This window comes from Clupea harengus, chromosome 1, assembly GCF_900700415.2.
Source record: "Clupea harengus chromosome 1, Ch_v2.0.2, whole genome shotgun sequence".
Lineage (NCBI taxonomy): Eukaryota > Metazoa > Chordata > Actinopteri > Clupeiformes > Clupeidae > Clupea > Clupea harengus.
The window spans coordinates 962,459-984,771 of NC_045152.1; the positions used below are offsets into that span (position 1 = coordinate 962,459).

Genomic DNA, 22,313 nt, shown 5'->3' on the forward strand with positions numbered 1-22,313 from the left:
GAGAAACTCAGGAAGCGCTCTTCAGTCAGAATGGGCGTGTTAAATGATAAAATGTTGAACTCGTGCTGTAGTGTTTAGTACTATCCGGTGAAGGTAAGCTTGCGCATCTGATATATATTAGTTTAACAGCTACTGTTTAATGCAGCAGTTCATTCAGTGTGATAAGATAGCTATAGCCTTGAATATAGAGCATATAGACACAATTTGTCAACAGTAAATTATTGAATCTATCTTAAACTATTGACTGCCAATAAAGTATGTTGTTTATACATACGCTACACTTCAATGCAAGTTTGTATCTTGAAAAAAGCCATTACGTGTTTAGTGATGCAGGTAGATTTATGCAAAGAAACATGTTTCGTTTTTCAAGAGGGTCTTGGATCAAGAGGGTACCTGATTTTACGCCGAAACTGACAGGTTGCTAATTGAGTGTTTGTAATGTAGCTCTGAAGTGTTCCTTCGCTAAACGTCAATCCAATTCAGCCACATAAGATACCGTATGTTCGCTTTTATCTACAAAACGTCTATGGCCAGCCAGAATTTTATATACGAGGAAGTTGGGCATTTTTTTTTCTTACAGGGAAGTTGTGGAACTTTCATAGGGAACGGTGCAAAGTGAAAGTTGGCCCAATGTTTGATAAAAGGAGAAAATGATTCGCAAGAGCTCGCCAGTTACCATTTTCTTCGACTGAATATTCATAGATCATAGATCATAGAATAGATCATTTAAATTTAACAGCCCAATGATTCTGTAATTTTAGATGTTTCAGCCACTAGGGGATAGATTATCTTTTTTTAAAAAAGGGAACAAGACGACACAAATGCTGATCACCTGACAAGAAAAATGCTGATAACCTTAACTTAAAAACATGAAGCAGAAGTGAGAGAGACAATATAAAAAAAAATTCGGATCAGTCAGTAACTTCCTACTTATGTCAAGTCAGTAAATCATGAAAAATCCTCCACTCAATTTACATCCCTTTATTTAGTTTCATTTCTCTCTATTCACAGATGCTAAAAGAGGCTGTAGTCTTGCTGGCCGTACAGGCCCTGGTGGTCTCCATCGGCTCTATGTGCCCTGACAGAGATGTGTGTGAGGAGAGACACACATGCTGTCAAGGTCCCACTGGAGAGTACAGCTGTTGTCCACATCACCAAGTGAGTCACACTGTCAAAAAGGAGATGAGTAGTTGATGTAATGGTAGTAGTGTATAATGTTGCCCAAAATACTGTAGCTAACTGCATAGTGTATGTGATGCAATAGCTCTGGATGGAGATCCCTAGGAATACTGATGAAATGTGTGTCTTTCCTTTGAATAGAGGTCTACACAAGGTGTAGTCATAGTTACACCTAGTTCTTATCAACACTGTGCTTAGGCTGTGTAGAGTTCTATGTAGTTCAGTCTGCTCTGAGCTTTATTTTTCATTCATTTTTAAAACATTTACACAAACCTCAATATATGTTAGAAGCTGCCAAAGTTGTTCCTCTCAATACTCATCCTCTCGAAGTCACACAGCCAAATGTTCAGATAAGAATTTGAATACACACCTTGCTGATAAGTGTACGATTACTTGTGCTCTAACGAAACGGCTCTAGACAATGAATGCAGTGTTTGCATTCTTTACAATCACTTAGCTCTAGATGACTTTATTACTTCATTTTACTTCTCATTTACACAGTGGGTTACGCTCTGGCATGAACCTACACATGATCCATCCTTGATACTCAAATGATGCCATTGTATTATGGCTTGTGTGTGTGTGTGTGTGTGCATGTGTGTGTGCATGTGTGTGTGTGCATGTGTGTGTGTGCGTGTGTGTGTGTGTGCGCGCGCGTGTGTGCAGGGTGAGTGCTGTGATGATCATCTGCACTGCTGCCCTGAACACACTATATGCCAAATGGAGGAGGGGAACTCCAGATGTGTCAACGCCACTCACTCACTCCCACGGACAGAGAGGATTGCAAGCCGACAGTCCAGCCTCTTAAAAGTACAAATGAGAGAATCTTTGTGTATGACATTGTTAAACAGTGGCTGCTTTCCAAAGTCTTTATGTACATCACACATACATTTTATTCGGAGTGCTCACCTGCTCAAATTAATGTCAGGCATCCACGGCTGTCCTTACCAATCATTAGATGTCTGTAGGCTACAGAGATCAAATGCATAGTGAATGCATGGGAAACTGCAACACAGCCAAAGAAAATAATGTAAATAAAGTCTTATAATAATAATAATTTAATAATTCTGCGAGCTTGATTGACAGCGGTTCCTCTCATCTCCTTCAGTCTCTGCGGGTGATCTCTGCCTCTCCTGTAAACATGGATGCTGTGGTGTGCCCAGACAAGACCTTCTGTCCCGCTGAGTTCTCCTGCGTCAAGCTGCCCATCACCTATGGATGCTGTCCCATTGCACAGGTACCACGTTGCTTATGCAGCACTACCACAGTTCATCAGCCATAGAATGGCCCAGGTCAGCCTATAGAAGGGCTTTGGTCACACATTGTTTTATGATGTACATAAGAATGCCAAATCCATGGAGTAGGTTGCATTCTTGAGTAACTGTCCAGGAAGAAATATGCAAAATAAAATGTAATGCCCAAATGTACCGAGCAATCAAGTGAGGAAATATTTGGGTCAGACGACAGTGAAAATATGTTTTCAATTGAAGTACATTGCCACTGCTATTTATAAATGGCGTGGTACGATCAGACACAAATTCACTTCACTGTAATTCCATTGAAAACTGAGCTGGGAGCAACAGGTGGGTGTAGCCACCAGGCATTTAGAACCACTGTGACATAAACGCTGTGTATATTCCTTCAGGTAATGAATGGCATTGTCATCATATGAAGAACCCTTGATTATGGAAGAGTTTCTTGATGACAAAAATGTGACTGATGACTGAAGGAACAATGGTCATACATGACAAGATGGATTGGTTTACAGTCTTTTGATTGTTTGTTTGTTTGTTTGTTTGTTTGTTTGTTTGTTTGTTTGTCTGCAGGGCATTGTGTGTGCAGATGGAAAACACTGCTGCCCTGAGGGTCTCGAGTGCAGTTCTGACGGGAAATCCTGCATTCAGCCACGAGGTCAGACCTGATGAGTTGTTATCCTGCTTGATTTCTTTGACAAGCTGCTGTGATGTTGGTTTCTGACATGTGATCACAATAAGCATGTGATTGTTTTAGCTGTGAGAAGAGGAAGTGATTACTGAAGGTTATTTAGTGTAAGAAAGTAACCAGTGAAAGTGAACAGAACTATGTGGTGAAGAGCACATGCTTCTTAACGCCTGATTGGGGAAAATGTTGAAAGTGTTTCATGGCTATAGTGTATGCGTTTTTTGTGGGGTTTTTTTTTCAGTGGACTTGATTTACCAGTTTCAGGTGATTGTGTAAGAAAAACACAATGAGGAAGTTAATATAATACCTGGAGCATTTTAAGTTTGAAGTGAAGCTTCTCAAACGAGAAGCAGGGTGGCAGGGTGACCAAAAGTCAAGTCAAGTCAAGTCAAAGAGTTTATTGTCACATGTACCAAATTGCTTCAGCTCAGCGAAATTGTTATGACTTGGCAGGCAACATCTACGCAGTAGTCGGCATACAAGATAAAACAGAGCCCTCCACAGAGGAAGCTGATCAACCACTGCAGTGGTTAGCTGAAAGAAGAAGTGAGAGTGTGGGATGACTATGGGGAGAACATCTTTGTCTGATCACTTTATTGTCCCCTCTCATAAGATGTGTTACCAGGCCAAGAAGAGGCACCTTACGAGGCTTTAAGAGTGAGGTTTTTAACCACAGGCTAGCATGTTTCTCACATCCAGACTTGAGACCAGGTGGAAAATCAAAAAGAGTGATGTGTCTTAACAGTGTAAACCACAGATGACTAGTAAGGCCGGCATGTTTTACACCAGCATCAAGACAAGTTTAGGCATATCAATATCAGCACCACATCTGTGTTCTTTGTTCTGGCATGTCTTCCCTGCCAAGTTGTACCAACTCTGTCCCTGGAGCTTATGTTGTTCTACAGAGGGACATTTACTGTCATGGCTGTGTGTTTGTGTCCACAGAGCCTGTGGTGGCTGTAATATGCAGTGATGGCTTGTTTGAGTGCCCACAGGGTGCCTCCTGTTGCCAGTCCTCAGATGGAGTTTTGGGGTGCTGCCCCTTTCCCCGGGTATGTACAGAGGGACTGCACAATTTGCACACAAAAGAGCTAACAATGGTTGATTTTAATTTCAGTTACTGTAAGATTTGGGTAGATAACATCCACCTAATGGAAAAAAAGAATAGCCATGTGTAGTTGTTTTAGAGAAGTTAAAAACTTCCTTAAATTGTATCTTTAGAATAGAACAATGTCTCGTTTGAAAGAACAGCTCGTAAAACTGTTAAATTAAAAGAAGATATATTAGGATTTCCGTATATCGATCCATTGTCCAATACTGATCATGACCGTGGCTGTTGTCTGTTGGATTGTGACTTGCATACTCATATAAACTAGTGCTAGGAACAGGAGCAGTGATCAGTGAATGTTAGCTAAATGTTAGGTGTTAATGTCTATTATGTATGAGCTGTTCAATTTGACACTCTTCTCTTGCCCTTTAGGCGGTTTTCTGTGATGATACAGAACACTGTTGCCCCGAGGACAGCACCTGTGATGTCAAGAACTCTAAATGCATATCCTCCACCAATCAGCACATGCCAATGTGGGCCAAGTTTCCTGCCCGGCTGAGAGCAGACTGGGAGGACCATGACCGTATGCTACTCCCCACCACACTACTCTTAAAGTGGCATTATGTAGGAATTGCTAATCGCTAACGAGATGCTAGCGGCTAAACCTAGCGAAACCTCTTGAAATGTGCTTACTTTGACACCTTGACAAACTAGTGAGTCAACAACTTTCCTAACACAGTCAAACATCAAGCAAGTGCAACACAAGACAAAGCAAGACGGCAAATAAGCTACTTACTAGTTCGGCAGACAGTAGTAACCGGGCGGCTTCAGGCAAACCTACATAACCCAGTAATATGCCTACGGACCCTGGTATGGCAATGGCACGGAGGCGATTCTCCATATTAAACGTCATTGTAGCGCCCCAATTTTTTTTAAGCTGTTATTTTAAGGTAAAACTGCTAATCCTAACCCTAAGTACAATTCCTACATAAGGCCACTTTAATTATCTTATCTCAGTGATTCAAGGCTAATGTACTAACTTGGTGTGTAAAACTTGGTGTGGTTTTATGTACATTTTTGGTTGCTTTTCCCAAAAGGTGAAACCACGACAGAATCCAAACTTGAGACATCAACGACCCAGGCTGTCACTGCTGAGCCTGAGACAACATCAACCCAGCCAAATACTGCTGCTATGATGGCTACCCAACCCAGCAATATAGCAACGAGTATGCTTTTCACGGCTCACATTCACACACATTCAAATCGAGGTCCTGTTGAGGAAGATTGTGGTTTAGCATTAGCCATTTGAATGGTTGGGGGCGTCATCCATAAAAGTGATTGATTTATACTGACTCTAGAAACATATACTGTATGCGTCTCAGACACTCTCTCTGTCTACCCTACAGGTAAGGACGTTCCCTGCAATAACACAGTGGCCTGTGAAGATGCCAACACTTGTTGTAAGACTGCAGAGGATGAATGGGTCTGCTGTCCTCTGCCAAAGGTACTGTATATCCACTGCTATGGCGTTAGAAAGCTGCCAGAACGTCACAATCAAACCGAAGGTTTGCAAATAAGCACACCATGCTTTACAAATACAAAACCTCTCCTCACCTCTCCTCTCCAACAAACACAATGTGCCTGTGCAAATACAAGACACATCTTTAAAAAAATTACAATATCTTTTGAAAATAAAACTACTACTTGCAAACAAATAAAGGGTAGGTATCACAAAAATAAAGAATTTCAAATTTAATTGAATTTGACTATTGTGACACATTCTTTAGAATGTCAATTCTAAAACTGATTGTTCCAATCCTTGATTGTGATTGGCTAAATCGCGTTCCATGCCGTTGTAAAATCCAGCACAACCCTTCAAGTTGTCCTCATAACATTCTATGATAACATTCCATATTACTGCGCATGAAATATTTCAAAGAAAGAAAGACGTTACAAAGCTGACGCTGGCCTAGAGGGGAGAGAGATTATGGCAGTGACGGGACATAGATAGGTGCGAGTCGTCACTGAAATCGTACTGGTGTCCAAATTACAGCGAGAGGAAGGAGTGGAGCAACATCCTTGCAACATCATCTGGGACACTGAAGCGTAAACATCAAGATACCCCTGTCGCTGCACCAGCAAAGAGGAGCCCGTTTGAAAACTATTTCAACAATTGCACTATTAATGGCGATATACAAATGAATGTGAATAAATAAGCACCCCTTTTTTGTCGGTAGCGCAAGTAGCGCAAGTGTTCCATTCCATTTTCTATCTACACCAAATACTTAGGTGAAATCATCTGTTCCCATGGGTTCTCCAATCACGTTGATGATACTAAACTGTACTTGTCCTTCCCCAGAATGACTCCACAATATTGGCTTGAATTTCTGCATGCCTCAGTGATATTTCAGTTTCGATGTAAAGTTGTACATTTATGAGAAAAAAAACCTCTGATATTCTGAGATTATAAAGTTGGAAGAGAAAAAACAAAACAAAAGAAAACAACAACAAAAAACACTCACTTCACAATGACCTTGATATGCAAGTGCAATACGGTCAAACAATTGGAACTACTTAATAGGTGCGCAAATATCAACATTTGATTAAGCAATAAGCCCCAAGAGGGGGTCGCGTCGTGCCTAACAACTCCCCTTACCTGTTCTAAAATCAGCGCAAAACACGGCCTCTTGGGGCTTATTGCTTAATCAAATGTTGATAATTGCGCACCTATAGAAAATATGAGGGGTCCAAGTCCAGATCCCTGAGGTACACCAGTGGAGAGGTGGTGAGATTTGGATACCTGTCCCTGCCAAGAAACACTGAATGTACATCCACAGAGGTACGATTCAAACCAACTGTGTGCTTTTCCCGAAATTCCTATTTTGGACAGCGCATAGATCAGGATGTCATGGTTCACTGTGTGAAAGGCTGCTGTCAAGTCTAGTAAAATCAGAACTGATGACTGAGCAGAGGCTTTTGCTACTCTCAATGCTTTGTTTCAGTGGAATGACCACTCCAGACTGTTTAGTTTCTAGCAAATCAGAAACTTGCTTGCATACTTGCAAATCGTGGGGCATTTATAATTCACATTCTGTTTTGTTTGCAAATCGTGGGGTATTTGTAAAACATATTCAGTTGGTTTGTGACGTTCTGGCAGCCTTCTAACTCCATACTCCTGGTGGCCATTGTGAGAATGCAGGCAGATACGTTGGACCTTATTAAAAAGGGTCCTAAATCTATGTAAAAACACCTTTGGATAGGGGTCTGATCAGTCTTGGATAAACTCACATCACATTCCACTCAATAAAAGCACTGTGACAACAATCCTGAGGTTCTACCTGAACCAGAAAAAGAATCCAACACCACAACACAACATAGTGCTCCCAGACCAGTCCTTTATACTGTATGTATGGGACTTGCATTGTGCATGCAACTCAGAGGGTCTGTCTTCCTTTGTGAAACCATTGTCTGGCTGTATATTAAATATTATACATTATTGTATGTTATGTGTTATAATATGATATCTATTTTGTAGGCTGTCTGCTGTGAGGACCATTTTCACTGCTGTCCAGAGGGGACCACCTGTGATGGGGCGCATGGCACTTGCCAAAGCGTCCAGAGTGCTGTGCCCATGCAGAAAAAGCTGCCAGCCTTGTCCTTGCCACCTAAAGAAAATGATGTAGCATGTGACTCCACTCATGCCTGCGCAGACGGTACCACCTGCTGCAAGACTGAAACAGGAGAGTGGGCCTGTTGCCCCCTGGCTGAGGTAATGATCTCACACCAAAAGCCACACCTGACAGGAAGTCCATCCTCTCTAAAACATACCACACAAGTCCCACACAGCTTTGTTTGCATGCTTCCCAAGGGTGTTTTTGCATCCTCCCCTCTGAAAGTCTTATATGCCAATGCTTTTTGTGTAGGCTGTCTGCTGTGAGGACCATATTCACTGCTGTCCGAAAGGGACCACCTGTGACGTGGAGCATGACACCTGCCAGAGCGCCCAGGGTCCCGTGCCCATGTTGACGAAGCTGCCAGCCTTGGCCTTGCCACCTAAAGAAAATAATGTAACATGTGACTCCACTCATGCCTGCGCAGACGGTACCACCTGCTGCAAGACTGAAACAGGAGAGTGGGCCTGTTGCCCCCTGGCTGAGGTAATGATCTCACACCAAAAGCCACACCTTACAGCAGTGTTTCTCAAAGTGTGGGGCGCAGAGCGTGACAGGTGGGGCGCGAATGGACACGATGAACGGGAGAAAACAATGACTACGTTTTTTTTGCTGTTTTACACTGTGATACACATGTGAAATGACCTACGTTTAATTTATATGAACTGTGTTAGTTCGTTGAAAGGTAAAATGTAATTATTAGTCATTTACATTACGTTCTAATATGTCCTAGTTCAACAGTCAGCCAAACTTGATTTCACGAGCCAGGTAGCGAGCGCCTTGCTCCTTTACTGATGTCAGGTGAAAACTTATGAGTTAAACTGAAATACACAAGAAACGGAAAATACTTAGAAGGTATCTTAACTAAACACAGCAAGTTACTATTAGATTCATTACACCAATAATCAGAGCAACAACATATTGCAGCACAGCTGGCTAATAAGTGCGAAGCCACCAACGGAGTTATGAATGAATGGTGTGCTAACGGTCACATAATAGAACGTAACGTAAATTACTAATAATTACATTTTACCTTTTAACGAACTAACGCTGTTCATAGAAATGAAACGTAGGTCATTAAACATATTTATCACAGTGTGAGACAGCGAAAAAACTCTCAGCGGAAAAGCATCTAGAGGCTTACTAGATATGTGCGTAACTATATTACTAACTGTCACAGTTGTTCCCTATCCCACGACACGAACATTTGTATGATGTCAAAGTAAAAGTCCGTCAACAGAAACCAATACAATACTGTGTGCGTGCAGGAATGGATTACCGAACGGGCCTACCGGGCCCAGGCCAAGGGGCCCATTTGTTAGACTTTGTTTTTGTTAATATTACAGGTGGCTCAAATGTATCTCTTATTTGTGGTTGGAAGCTGTGTATTTTGTTTGCATGTTCTCCCCGTGTTCACAAGGGGTTTCCTCCAGTAAGAACCCCAACAGAAAAAACATGCAAAATAACAGAACACATGTCCATCCCTGACCAAAGATGGACAGTTCACTTCACTTGGTCCCCGGGCGCTACAAGCTACCCACTGCTCCTGGGGGGTCCTTGAGGAAGGACAGTCCAGGATGGGAAAAAGCAGAAACTAAATTCACCGCGATCTCAGGCTTACCTGCGTGTGTGTGTGTGTGTGTGTGTCCTGTGTCGCCTCCATATATGCACGTGTGTGTTCCAGTGTGTCGTGTGTGCCATTAAAAACCTGACAAAGGTCTTAATTATTATTATTAATTATTGTTACACGTCCAGGCACAGGGGCCCATGGTTTCATAATCCGTCCATGTGTGCGTGTCCATAACAACAATACACTACAACATGAAACATGAAATCACTCCAAGCAATATACATTTGCTGACCTAAATAAGATGCTATTTTATATTATTTCAATAATTTTGACAATTTTAAGCTTGGCCTACCATTTTATGGGAGCGAAGAGGGACAGGTGGGGCTTGAAAAGGCCCCCTTGTTCTAAGTGGGGAATGACAGAAAAAGTTTGAGAACCACTGCCTTACAGGAAGTCCATCCTCTCTACAACATACCACACAAGTCCCACACAGCTTTGTTTGCATGCTTCCCAATGGTGACTTTGCATCCTTCCCTCTGAAAGTCTTATGTGCCAATGTGTCTTTTATAGGCTGTCTGCTGTGAAGACCATACTCACTGCTGTCCGAAGGGGACCACCTGTGACGTGGCGCATGACACCTGCCAGAGCGCCCAGGGTCCCGTGCCCATGTTGACTAAGCTGCCAGCCTTGGCCTTGCCACCTAAAGAAAATGATGTAGCATGTGACTCCACTCATGCCTGCGCAGACGGTACCACCTGCTGCAAGGATGACAAAGGAGAGTGGGAATGTTGCCCCCTGGCTGAGGTAATGATCTCACACCAAAAGCCACACCTTACATGAAGTCCATCCTCTCTACAACATACCACACAAGTCCCACACAGCTTTGTTTGCATGCTTCCCAAGGGTGTTTTTTAGGGATGCACCGATACCAGTATCGGTGCCGATACTTCGTTAAAATACTCGTACTCGTTTTTGAATTGCCGATACCAAGCACCGATACCACTCATCAGTATTTCACTGCATCAAACTGGCCGGGCTATGCTGACACAAAATGTGATTTATTGTCCTACCTGTCCTACCACTCTCTGCCAGACTAGTAAGTAGCTTATTTGCCGTCTTGTGTTGCATTTGCTTGATGTTTGACTGTGTTAGGAAAGTTTGTCATAGTGTCAAAGTATTTCAGTATACAGGTTTCGCTAAATGTAGCTGCTAGCATCTCGTTAGCGATTAGCAATTCCGTTGTGCTGCCGTAACGGCGATTTGGGCTCATTTTAAGATAAATGACGACGACAGGAGTAAGGCACAGTGTAAGATCTGCACTGCTACGGTGTCGAGGGGCGGGAAAGAAAGTACTTTGTTTAACACAAGCAATTTGATTAAACATCTGAAGACGCACCATAGTGCTAAGTACACAGAGTTCACTGATGCTAGTGGCGCAAGACCGAAGCAACCAATCTTAACTGACGTCTTGCAAAAGAAAAAAACGCGCACGCACACACAGAGAGAGAGAGGTAGAGAGAAAGACTGTGCCACATAGGTTAAGTGATTGTTTGTGTACTTGAGCAGGAGATTCTTCTGATCCTTTTGTAACTGAAATGTGCTCTTGTGCTAATCCAGTAATAGTTCTGTTCACTTTTTGTTAAGCAGACTGTGTTGTTAACTATGCAGCAAATTGAATTGCCTTTATCTGGTTATATTTGCATTTTGTCTAATGTGATGATATTGTCTGTTTGAAGGCTTTTTTTGTGTGTTAAAACCAGAAAGCTCTGTTTATTTTTGGCTTGGGATAGCCTTCTGTTAATTTTGTACTATAGGCTTGACATAATCTGCAGAGGATGAAATAAAATCTGCCTCCAAATTAATTGCACTTTCATGGAGACCAAATCTAAGAAGTATCGGTATCGATACTCGGTATCGGCAAGTACACAAATAAAAATACTCGTACTCGTATCGGTTTGTAAAAAAGTGGTATCGGTGCATCCCTAGTGTTTTTGCATCCTCCCCTCTGAAAGTCTTATATGCCAATGCTTTTTGTGTAGGCTGTCTGCTGTGAGGACCATATTCACTGCTGTCCGAAAGGGACCACCTGTGACGTGGAGCATGACACCTGCCAGAGCGCCCAGGGTCCCGTGCCCATGTTGACGAAGCTGCCAGCCTTGGCCTTGCCACCCAAAGAAAATGATGTAGCATGTGACTCCACTCATGCCTGCGCAGACGGTACCACCTGCTGCAAGACTGAAACAGGAGAGTGGGCCTGTTGCCCCCTGGCTGAGGTAATGATCTCACACCAAAAGCCACACCTTACATCAGGGGTACTCAATAGGCGGACCGCGGTCCGGATCCGGACCCAGAGGCAATCAAATTTGGACCGAAGCCAAAATCAACATTCTAATTTAAACATGATCCAAGCGAGTTTTCATTGGTGGGCGATTTCGCGCTATATATTTTTGACCTTCTCGGTGTGGTTTCTATCTACCGTGTCCAATCCAGAGGTCCAATCAGGAGCTGTAATATAACAACATCACTATGACAACTCACTCACTCAATGTTGGCCGCGAGCTCTGTGGGTCACGCAGGTTGTGTGTGTCAATGGCAACAACACGGGCAGATCGATTTGTGAACGGTAACTTTCTCAGCAAACGAAAATCATGGCGTGCTTTAAACCCGACAAAAAACTAAAAGTTGATTCCAAAAATTGCTAATTTAAGACAGAGTGGACTGACAAGTATGCATTTGTGCTGCCTGCGGGGAGCACAAAACCGATGTGTTTAATCGGCAACGAGACAGTTGCCCTTGTCAAAAGTGGTAACGTAAAACGTCACTATGAAACAAAGCATGCACACTTCGAACAGAAATACCCGCAGAACTCTGAGGTAAGGGGCAGAAAAATAAACCATCTGCAATCATACCATGCAACATGCAGTCTAATAGTTAGATCAGCCACACAACAAGAGCGTGCATACCTCAACATACTGTTGTGAGTCTGCCTTTTCAACCATGAATAAGGTGAAAAACAAATACAGGAGCACACTCACTAATGAACACTTACATCAGTGCCTCCGCCTGGCCTTCACATCTTTTATGCCCAAGTTTAAACCACAAAAAAGTGTCAACTTTCACACAAATAAGGCCAGACCACATCACCTTTCGTGCATAGTTCGAACGTTTATGTTATGTTTTTGGATTTTGACCGTCACTGTTCCGGACCCTGGACTGAATGGAAATTTGGCGAGTGGACCTTTTGGGTTTCTAATTGAGTACCCCTGCCTTACATGAAGTCCATCCTCTCTACAACATACCACACAAGTCCCACACAGATTTGTTTGCATGCTTCCCAAGGGTGTTTTTGCATCCTCCCCTCTGAAAGTCTTATGTGCCAATGCTTTTTGTGTAGGCTGTCTGCTGTGAGGACCATATTCACTGCTGTCCGAAAGGGACCACCTGTGACGTGGCGCATGACACCTGCCAGAGCGCCCAGGGTCCCGTGCCCATGTTGACGAAGCTGCCAGCCTTGGCCTTGCCACCTAAAGAAAATGATGTAGCATGTGACTCCACTCATGCCTGCGCAGACGGTACCACCTGCTGCAAGACTGAAACAGGAGAGTGGGCCTGTTGCCCCCTGGCTGAGGTAATGATCTCACACCAAAAGCCACACCTTACAGCAGTGTTTCTCAAAGTGTGGGGCGCAGAGACGTGACAGGTGGGGCGCGAATGGACACGATGAACGGGAGAAAACAACGACTACGTTTTTTTTTTGCTGTTTTACACTGTGATAAACATGTGAAATGACGTACGTTTAATTTATATGAACTGTGTTAGTTCGTTGAAAGGTAAAATGTAATTATTAGTCATTTACATTACGTTCTATATTTCCTAGTTCAACAGTCAGCCAAACTTGATTTTCACGAGCCAGGTAGCGAGCGCCTTGGGTCCTTACTTGATGTCAGGTTGAAAACTGATGAGTTAAACTGTAATACACAAGAAACGGAAAATACTTAGAAGGTATCTTAACTAAACACAGCAAGTTTACTATTAGATTCATTACACCAATAATCAGAGCAACAACATATTGCAGCACAGCTGGCTAATAAGTGCGAAGCCACCAACGGAGTTATGAATGAATGGTGTGCTAACGGTCAATAATAGAACGTAACGTAAATTACTAATAATTAATTTTACCCTTTCAACGAACTAACGCTGTTCATAGAAATGAAACGTAGGTCATTAAACATATTTATCACAGTGTGAGACAGCGAAAAAACTCTCAGCGGAAAAGCATCTAGAGGCTTACTAGATATGTGCGTAACTATATTACTAACTGTCACAGTTGTTCCCTATCCCACGACACGAACATTTGTATGATGTCAAAGTAAAAGTCCGTCAACAGAAACCAATACAATACTGTGTGCGTGCAGGAATGGATTACCGAACGGGCCTACCGGGCCCAGGCCAAGGGGCCCATGTGTTAGACTTTGTTTTTGTTAATATTACAGGTGGCTCAAATGTATCTCTTATTTGTGGTTGGAAGCTGTGTATTTTGTTACACGTCCAGGCACAGGGGCCCATGGTTTCATAATCCGTCCATGTGTGCGTGTCCATAACAACAATACACTACAACATGAAACATGAAATCACTCCAAGCAATATACATTTGCTGACCTAAATTAGATGCTATTTTATATTATTTCAATAATTTTTACAATTTTAAGCTTGGCCTACCATTTTATGGGAGCGAAGAGGGACAGGTGGGGCTTGAAAAGGCCCCCTTGTTCTAAGTGGGGAATGACAGAAAAAGTTTGAGAACCACTGCCTTACAGGAAGTCCATCCTCTCAACAACATACCACACAAGTCCCACACAGCTTTGTTATCATGCTTCCCAATGGTGTCTTTGCATCCTCCCCTCTGAAAGTCTTATGTGCCAATGCTTTTTGTGTAGGCTGTCTGCTGTGAGGACCATATTCACTGCTGTCCGAAAGGGACCACCTGTGACGTGGCGCATGACACCTGCCAGAGCGCCCAGGGTCCCGTGCCCATGTTGACGAAGCTGCCAGCCTTGTCCTTGCCACCTAAAGAAAATGATGTAACATGTGACTCCACTCATGCCTGCGCAGACGGTACCACCTGCTGCAAGGATGACAAAGGAGAGTGGGGATGTTGTCCCCTGGCTGAGGTAATGATCTCACACCTGAAGAATATCGTTGGTATGGGTGGAAAGCTAAACAGATTTCCCGTGAAAACACCACTGCTATACTATTATATAACAGACCTCTATGTTAGCTCTGACGTTAGTTGCGGTTGCGTGATTCTAGCAAGGAACTCGATGAAATGTTGTGTGATAATGACGTCGGTTTATTCTATGTACCAGACCTCGAGCACACACAACATGCTACGATGGAGAGAGAGAAGGAGAGATTAGGAGGTCTGATCCATAGTGTAGGTGGTCTTCTGGTTGGCCTTTGTCTCCACAGGCCGCGATGTCTCCTCAATTCTCCTTGCTCCGTTCTCTCACCTGTCGTAGCGGTTGGTGTCTCTACGGCATCCTTTCTTCAACACAACACACTCAGTATACAAATTACATTTCAGTTATAGTCAATAGAATACACAACTTAGCATAATGGGTGTGTCTGTGGTCTGGTTGTGTGCATGCTGGGCTACCTATATATGAAAAGGTGTGAATGTCAGCAGACAGGAAGGGTCTTTCTGACCATTTGTGTGTTAATGAAGGTAGCGAGAATGTGACACATTCTTGTGGGGGAGGAACTCATATGAGTTGAAAGTATATGAAAAACGCCCAAATCTAACACACCAAAAGCCACACCTTACATGAAGTCCATCCTCTCTACAACATACCACACAAGTCCCACACAGCTTTGTTTGCATGCTTCCCAAGGGTGTTTTTGCATCCTCCCCTCTGAAAGTCTTATGTGCCAATGCTTTTTTTGTAGGCTGTCTGCTGTGAGGACCATATTCACTGCTGTCCGAAAGGGACCACCTGTGACGTGGCGCATGACACCTGCCAGAGCGCCCAGGGTCCCGTGCCCATGTTGACTAAGCTGCCAGCCTTGGCCTTGCCACCCAAAGAAAATAATGTAACATGTGACTCCAGTTATGCCTGCGCAGACGGTACCACCTGCTGCAAGGATGACAAAGGAGGGTGGGCCTGTTGCCCCCTGGCTGAGGTAATGATCCCCAAAAGCCACGCCTTACAGGAAGTCCATCTTTCTACACAACTATCTTTGCATTGTTGCATCTGCCTTGCTTATGCTGATTATGTGCCTATGCGCCCTGTTAGGTGAAAATTCACCCTAGTTACCTCAGGACTCCACCCTAGTTACCTCAGGACTCCACCCTAGTTACCTCAGGACTTCACCCTAGTTACCTCAGGACTCCGGAGCTGCATATAAGTAGCATTTATTAGACAAACAACAATTGCAATTGGGCTCACTCACAACACAAGGATGAAAAGTGAAGCCATGATAAACACATCGCACAAGGTTTATATACTTAAGATTTATCTAATGCTGACGCCATAAATGTTTAATCATCTAGTTCTCGACTGAGCTTCTAGTATCTTCTCAGGGTCGAGAAAACAATAAGTGGCGCCAGTTAATCAAAGTTACACATATCCACAGAAACACAGAAAAGCCATGTCACTGTTATGAAAAGCATAAAAGGTAATTATTAATACAAAGCACTTGATTCATATATTCTGAGATAATTAACAGTCTTTGGTAATTACCTCCATCAATCCCTCCTTTTATCCGTTTCAATGGATATTTCAAAATCACAATTAAAATCACAAATCATCTTTCTTAATTCGTCAATTATCAATTTCAATGGATAACCTCAATATCATCACTCTGAGCCTCTTCACATGGATTTTCCGAACAGATATCATTACTGAGCATCATCTCATCTCCTTTTGTAAGTAACTATCAAGCAAAGTTCCCATCAGGGGCATCAGCGCTCTGTATTTGTAAGGCAAGGTATTGGTTGCCAACAGTGTTAATCATACCAGTCACCATCTTCCGTATACAGGGTACCACACAGCATGCACAGGTTGCCAACAGACACAGAATAACTCAAATTACTCCCACAAGACATCAAAATTCCTTCCCATGAAGAATACATTCTCGACAGGGCATTAAACCAATCCTGCGTGCCCGCTCCCTCTCGCATTTTGTTTGACAACTTTTGCATCTTTTGTAGGACCAGATCTAAGTCTTTCCCATCTCCGGTGTTGTCAGGGACATACAGTATGTGCAACATGGGTCAGTACCAAGCATGACACACATGCCTCCACTCTTGGCAGTGAGAATTTCGAGCACAGCCGTGTTTTGCCGCGTTACCCTGGAGTTTGCGTGTAGTTCTTCTCTGATCGTTTGTAGTCCGTCTCTGGTCAGGTTTTGGAACTTCATCTCAGCGTAGTAAAGGAAGTTAATCCAATCTGTGTGTGCTCCGATGACGCACCAGGGGCAAAGGGTAGATGCCAGGCCATTTGCTGCTGGGTTCAAGGCCTTGTAGTAGTCTGGTATGCCTCTGGGAATGCCCAGGCCGTCGAACCAGATCCCGCTGTCCTCCCCTGCTTCTCTCTTCCCTCTTATGGAATGCATTGGAACGTTCCTCAGGTACTGGTGAGTCTTGGACCTGGGGGTAATCTGAAAAGGTTGTACTAACATTGTTCTAGCACAAGTTCCAGACCAACCCACAGGCAGTGTAGCTCTTAGTTGTCCTTCCCCACATAACCACCACATATCAGCTATGGCTATATCCTGTGCTCCATCACGCCCTTTATCCCTCTCCTGTATATACAGTCAAGCCAGATGTCTGCACACCCCTTTCACCTTCTCCACGTTTTATTACGTTACAGACTTAAACTGCAATAGATTGAGTTCATGTTTTGCATCAAACATCTACAAACAACAGCCAATAATGGCAAGGTGTAAACATGTTTTTGTAATCATGTAATTTTATTTTACTGACAAAAATAGGTTATTTAGGGGTTACATATCTATACACACCCTTAGCCTAAAACTTGGTTGCTGCACCTTTGGCAGCGATTACAGCTTCAAGGCGTCTTGGGAAAGATACGACGAGCTTGGCACACTTGTTTCTGGACATTTTTGCCTATTCCTCTTGGCATTTTCTTGCAAGCTCCCTCAGGTCTGGGGTCTGGCTGGACCACTCAAGGACATGCACAGACTTTCTCCGAAGCCACTCCTTTTTCCTCTTGTCCGTGTGCTTCGGTAGTTGTCATGTTGGAAGGTAACCCTTCGCCCCAAAGTGCTCTGGAGCAGGTTTTCTTCAAGGATCTCGGTTTACTTAGCTGCTTTCCTCTATCAGGTCGCCCGTTCCCACTGCTGAAAAACATCCCCACATCATGATGCTGCCACTGCCATGCTTCACTGTAGGGATTGTATTAGCCAGGTGATGAGCTGTGCCTGGTTTCCTCCAGATGTGACGCTTGGTATTCAGGCCAAAAATTTCCATTTTGGTTTCATCAGACAAGAGAATCTTGATTCTCATGGTTTGAGAGTCCTCTAGGTGTCTTTTGGCAAACTCCAAGCAGGCTATGATGTGCCTTTTACTAAGGAGGGGCTTCCATCTGGCCACTATACCATAAAGGCCTGATTGGTGGAGTGCTGCCTGGATGGTTGATCTTCTGAAAGGTTCTCCCATCACCACAAGGATTCACTGGAGCTCTGTCAGAGTGATCCTCGGGTTCCTGCTCACCTCCCTGGCCAAGGCTTGTCTTCCCCGATTGCTCAGTTTGGCCTGGTGGCCAGGTCTAGGAAGAGTCTTGGTGGTTCCAAACTCCTTCCATTTACGAATGATGGTGGCCACTGTGCTCTTTGGGACCTGTAAAGGATTTTTCCGTACCCTTCTCCAGATCTATGCCTTTACACAATCCTGTTTCTGAGGTCTGCAGATAATTCCTTTGACCCCCATGACTTGGAGTTTGCTCTGGCATGTACTGTCAACCGTGGGACCTTATATAGGCAGGTGTTGGCAATCCCCAATCATGTCCAATCAATTGAATGTATCACAGGTGGACTCCAATTTAGTTGTGGAAGCATCTCAAGCAGTATCAGTGGAAACAAAATGCACCTCAGCTCACTTTTGGGTGTAGAATATGTCTATAACGTAATAAAATGTGGAGAAGGTGAAAGGGGTGTGCAGACTTTCTGGCTTGACTGTGGGGACATGGGGACATGAGTTGTGCTTGGGGGTCTCTCCTTTGGCTTCTTTTATGGAACCATTGTGTGGCTGTGGCTGTATAGTGTGTGTATATATAATACATTCTCATATGTAATATTTTTTTCTAGGCTGTCTGCTGTGACGACAATACTCACTGCTGCCCGAAGGGGACGATCTGTGACGTCGCGGCACAAACCTGCTTGAGTGCCACCGGACCTGTGCCCGTATTCACCAAGCTGACCGCAACTGCCGTGTCACCTGAGGTAAAGGAGGCGCCGACGTCCCGTGCTCAGTGTGACGCGTCGACCTCCTGTCCCGACCACAACACCTGCTGCTTCATGAAAGAGGAGAAGACATGGGGCTGCTGTCCATTGGCGGATGTGAGCCTGTTCAACACACACACTCACACACACACACACTCTCACACACACACACACACACACACACACACACACACTTATACAGAACATACATAGTCACCCGGGATACAGTGAACAAGTGTAGCCAAAAAGGACCAAAGAACATGCCCTTCTCTTCTTTTTGTTCTCCTCCTCTCTGCCTTGACCCTCTCTTCCCTCTCAGGGCTTATGCTGTGAGGATGGTGAGCACTGCTGCCCACATGGCTATAAGTGTGATATGGCCACAACCACCTGCATTAACGGAGATGTCATCATCCCCTGGTACAACAAGCTGCCCGCACAGAGCCCTCCCAGCCCAAGTGAATCCGTTGCCGCGGTGACCTGTGCCTCTCAAAGCAGCTGCCCCTCTGGCTCCAGCTGCTGCCAGCTCTCCAATGAGAAATTGGGCTGCTGCCCACTGACTGGGGTGTGTGTGTGTTTGTGTGTGCGTGGGTGTGTGGGTGTGCGCGTGTGTGTGGGTGTGCGCGTGTGCGTGTGCGCGTGTGTGCGTGTGCGTGTGCGTGCGTGCGTGCGTGCGTGTGCGTGCGTGTGTGTGTGCGCGGGTGCGTGATGATGCGAAGTGCAAAGCTAGAGCTTAGAACTGTACGAAACAGAACAGACAGGTGAAGTATCGACACAAGTCCATATTGGTTACATTGAATATGTTCATCCACTCTTGAATTTATAGCATATATGGTCATCAACTTCATTGGCTGGAATACTGTTTTGTGGGGATGGCACGATTTGCAAAGGAAAGTGTTCTACTAAACGTAGATATAATGCTATTCTATAACCGGGATGAAATAACTGTATAGCCTACTACAAGACAGCTACACTTAACAGGCTATTTGATAAGATAGCGTTCTGAATGGGTGAAGTGTAAGAGGGGCCATTGTGCTTTTCTTATCAGAGTGAGTTTAGTGAAAGTGAATGGCTCGACTTGATGCATATTCATCTCTCTCTCTCTCTCTCTCTCTCTCTCTCTCTCATCACACTCTCCCAGGCTGTGTGCTGTTCAGACCAGGCTCACTGCTGCCCACAGGGCTACGTCTGTAACCTGGAGGCTGGGTCCTGCCAGAGGTCCACTTTGTTTCAAGTTCAGATGCTGCCCCTGATCAGGGTCATGGAACAGGAACCAGAAAAGCCTGGCAACGTGCATGAGGTCACGGAGGTCAAGTGTGATGATGCGTTCTCTTGCGTAGATGAAGAGACGTGCTGCAGGGCCGAGGAAGGTTGGGGCTGCTGTCCGGCTCCAAAGGTACATAACTGCTGAACGGCAACGGTTTTCATTCTATGACACACTACCCCTCAGGGGGTGGGTAATCTGTGTAAAATAAATATTACGATAATTTCACAAATGTACCTTGGTCACGCCACACAATTCATTTTGGTCAGTATTAAAAAAGACTTTTCAGTACTTTCATTATATAAAATATATCAAAGGTAAACTGTATCTCTGTCTGATTTTTCTCTCTCTCTCTCTTTTCCTCTCCCTCCTGTCCTCTCAGGCCACCTGCTGTACTGACAAGAAGCACTGCTGTCCAGCAGGCTACAGCTGCGATGACGGAGGCTCTTGCATTCAGTCCACCAGGCTCCACAAAGATAACTGGCAGGTCTTCTTCTCAAAGAAGAAGAGAGCACTTGTCTTTTGAAAACAATGAGAGAGGCCTGTATGGGCTCAACATTTCACACACATACAGTTCATTTACTTTATATCCACTTTTGTGATTTGGCCAGAGAGGAGTACCAATATATGTTTTGGTCAACCTTGAGGTCACAGTAATTTTCTACATATCTGGGAGATGTCCATAATCTTGCACTTAATCAAAAGGAAGTAAGAGTTAAAACATTACTCTTTTCTGTTCCACTAGAACCTTGCCAATGTTACACCACCCACATGGGTAACAGTGCAACCAGCATTCAGGACACAGTGGTTATGAGCAGGGGTTGTTGCCAAGTTCATCGGAGACAGTTCCTGTTTGTACTTGAACTTAGTTACTCTAAGGTGTGATGTTTAACATCAAATGCACTGTTTTAAGTATAATTCAGGTCAGAAATCAGTTTCTAAGATGTAAAATTTGTTTTAAAATGTGAATGTGAGTGATCCCAAATAAAGTGATTTTTAAATGAGTGAAATGATTGTGCATTGTTTTGAATACACAGTGTGCTGGCTAAACATTGTGAACTTTAAATGAATAAAATCATAGTTATTGTATGGTTTAGGGCATTTATACAATCTTTATTCCCTTTTCAACTTTTTCAGATAATGTTTAAACATTTAGCACAGTTTTCTACATATAGATAGATATTTTTGTAAAACAACAATGTTATATTTCAGTTGCAATGCAGAACAACTGAAGTCTATAAACCTAGGCCTAAATAACACTGATACGTAAATGGTGAAAGAAAAGAAAGTTAAACATGAATTTAAAATGTAAATGTTAATGCAAATGCATTGCGTCTGCACTACATAAATGTAGACGATCAATAGACCTATATAAATACCTATATCAAATGCAAATTGAAAAGTAAAATATAAATGTTATGTGCATTCTAAATGCAATTTATACGCAGTACTTTCAATAAACTATAACCTATGTGTAGCCTACCGCCTTTTATCCCATACACCAGGGGTTTTCAACCAGGGGTCCGTGGCCCCCTGGTGGTCCGCGACGGCATTGCAGGGGGTCCGCGACATGAGCCTATGTTGATCAGTTCACCATTGACTTTTTTTATTTTTATAAATATACCTGGGCCCGTCGACATATTTATGTCTGAATAGCCAAGTCGCATTGCCCAAAATACTGATGTAGACCCATATTCAGCGAAGAAATTACACTGACAAGTATTATAGGCAGAATATGTGTGCGGGGGGGGGAGGGGGCGGGGGCGAAGGCGGCGGCGGCGGTTACAAACATGAAAAAGAAGGGTACGGGACTGTAAAATGTTTTGGGAATCACTGGCACATCAGTGGGCCGCGGATTACTTCCTGGTCAGAATGGTGGTCCCTGGGACAAAACCAGTTGAAAACCCCTGCCATACACAAACCCATTGCACAACATACTATAAAGGTTCTTGACTGGATTACGGATGGGTAGGTCTACAGTTTGTAAACTCTTATGAACCTAAAAAACCTCCCTAAAACTAAACAATAGACTACCACATTACGTAACTATCCCTGCCAATACTGCCTTACCCATTTGAGCGCTGTGATCTTTGCTCTAAAGGCACAGTCACTAAAACACAGGCGTACTAGGGAGATGGGAAGTGGTGGCGTCATCACGCTCTGCGTGACATCCTGGTTTTG

General features: G+C 43.8%; 1 protein-coding gene across 2 annotated transcripts; it reads left to right on the top strand.

The window, feature by feature from the left end:
- Positions 1-4: 4 nt before the first annotated feature.
- grna (granulin a) lies at positions 5-21,142 on the top strand. 2 transcript variants are annotated; one of them, XM_031559549.1, is made up of 20 exons: positions 5-93; positions 1,012-1,158; positions 1,846-1,989; positions 2,288-2,416; positions 3,006-3,090; positions 4,066-4,172; positions 4,601-4,751; positions 5,266-5,394; positions 5,575-5,672; positions 7,704-7,937; positions 8,092-8,325; positions 9,980-10,213; positions 11,449-11,682; positions 12,804-13,037; positions 14,347-14,580; positions 15,356-15,589; positions 18,737-18,988; positions 19,191-19,433; positions 20,010-20,264; positions 20,515-21,142. In XM_031559549.1, the coding sequence occupies exons 2-20, from the start codon at positions 1,012-1,014 to the stop codon at positions 20,656-20,658; spliced, it is 3,522 nt and encodes a 1,173-aa protein (XP_031415409.1). In that variant the 5' UTR covers positions 5-93; the 3' UTR covers positions 20,659-21,142. The 2 variants fall into 2 exon arrangements, with proteins under 2 accessions (XP_031415409.1, XP_031415477.1); XM_031559617.2 differs by lacking the exon at positions 9,980-10,213.
- The last annotated feature ends 1,171 nt before the right edge of the window (positions 21,143-22,313 follow it).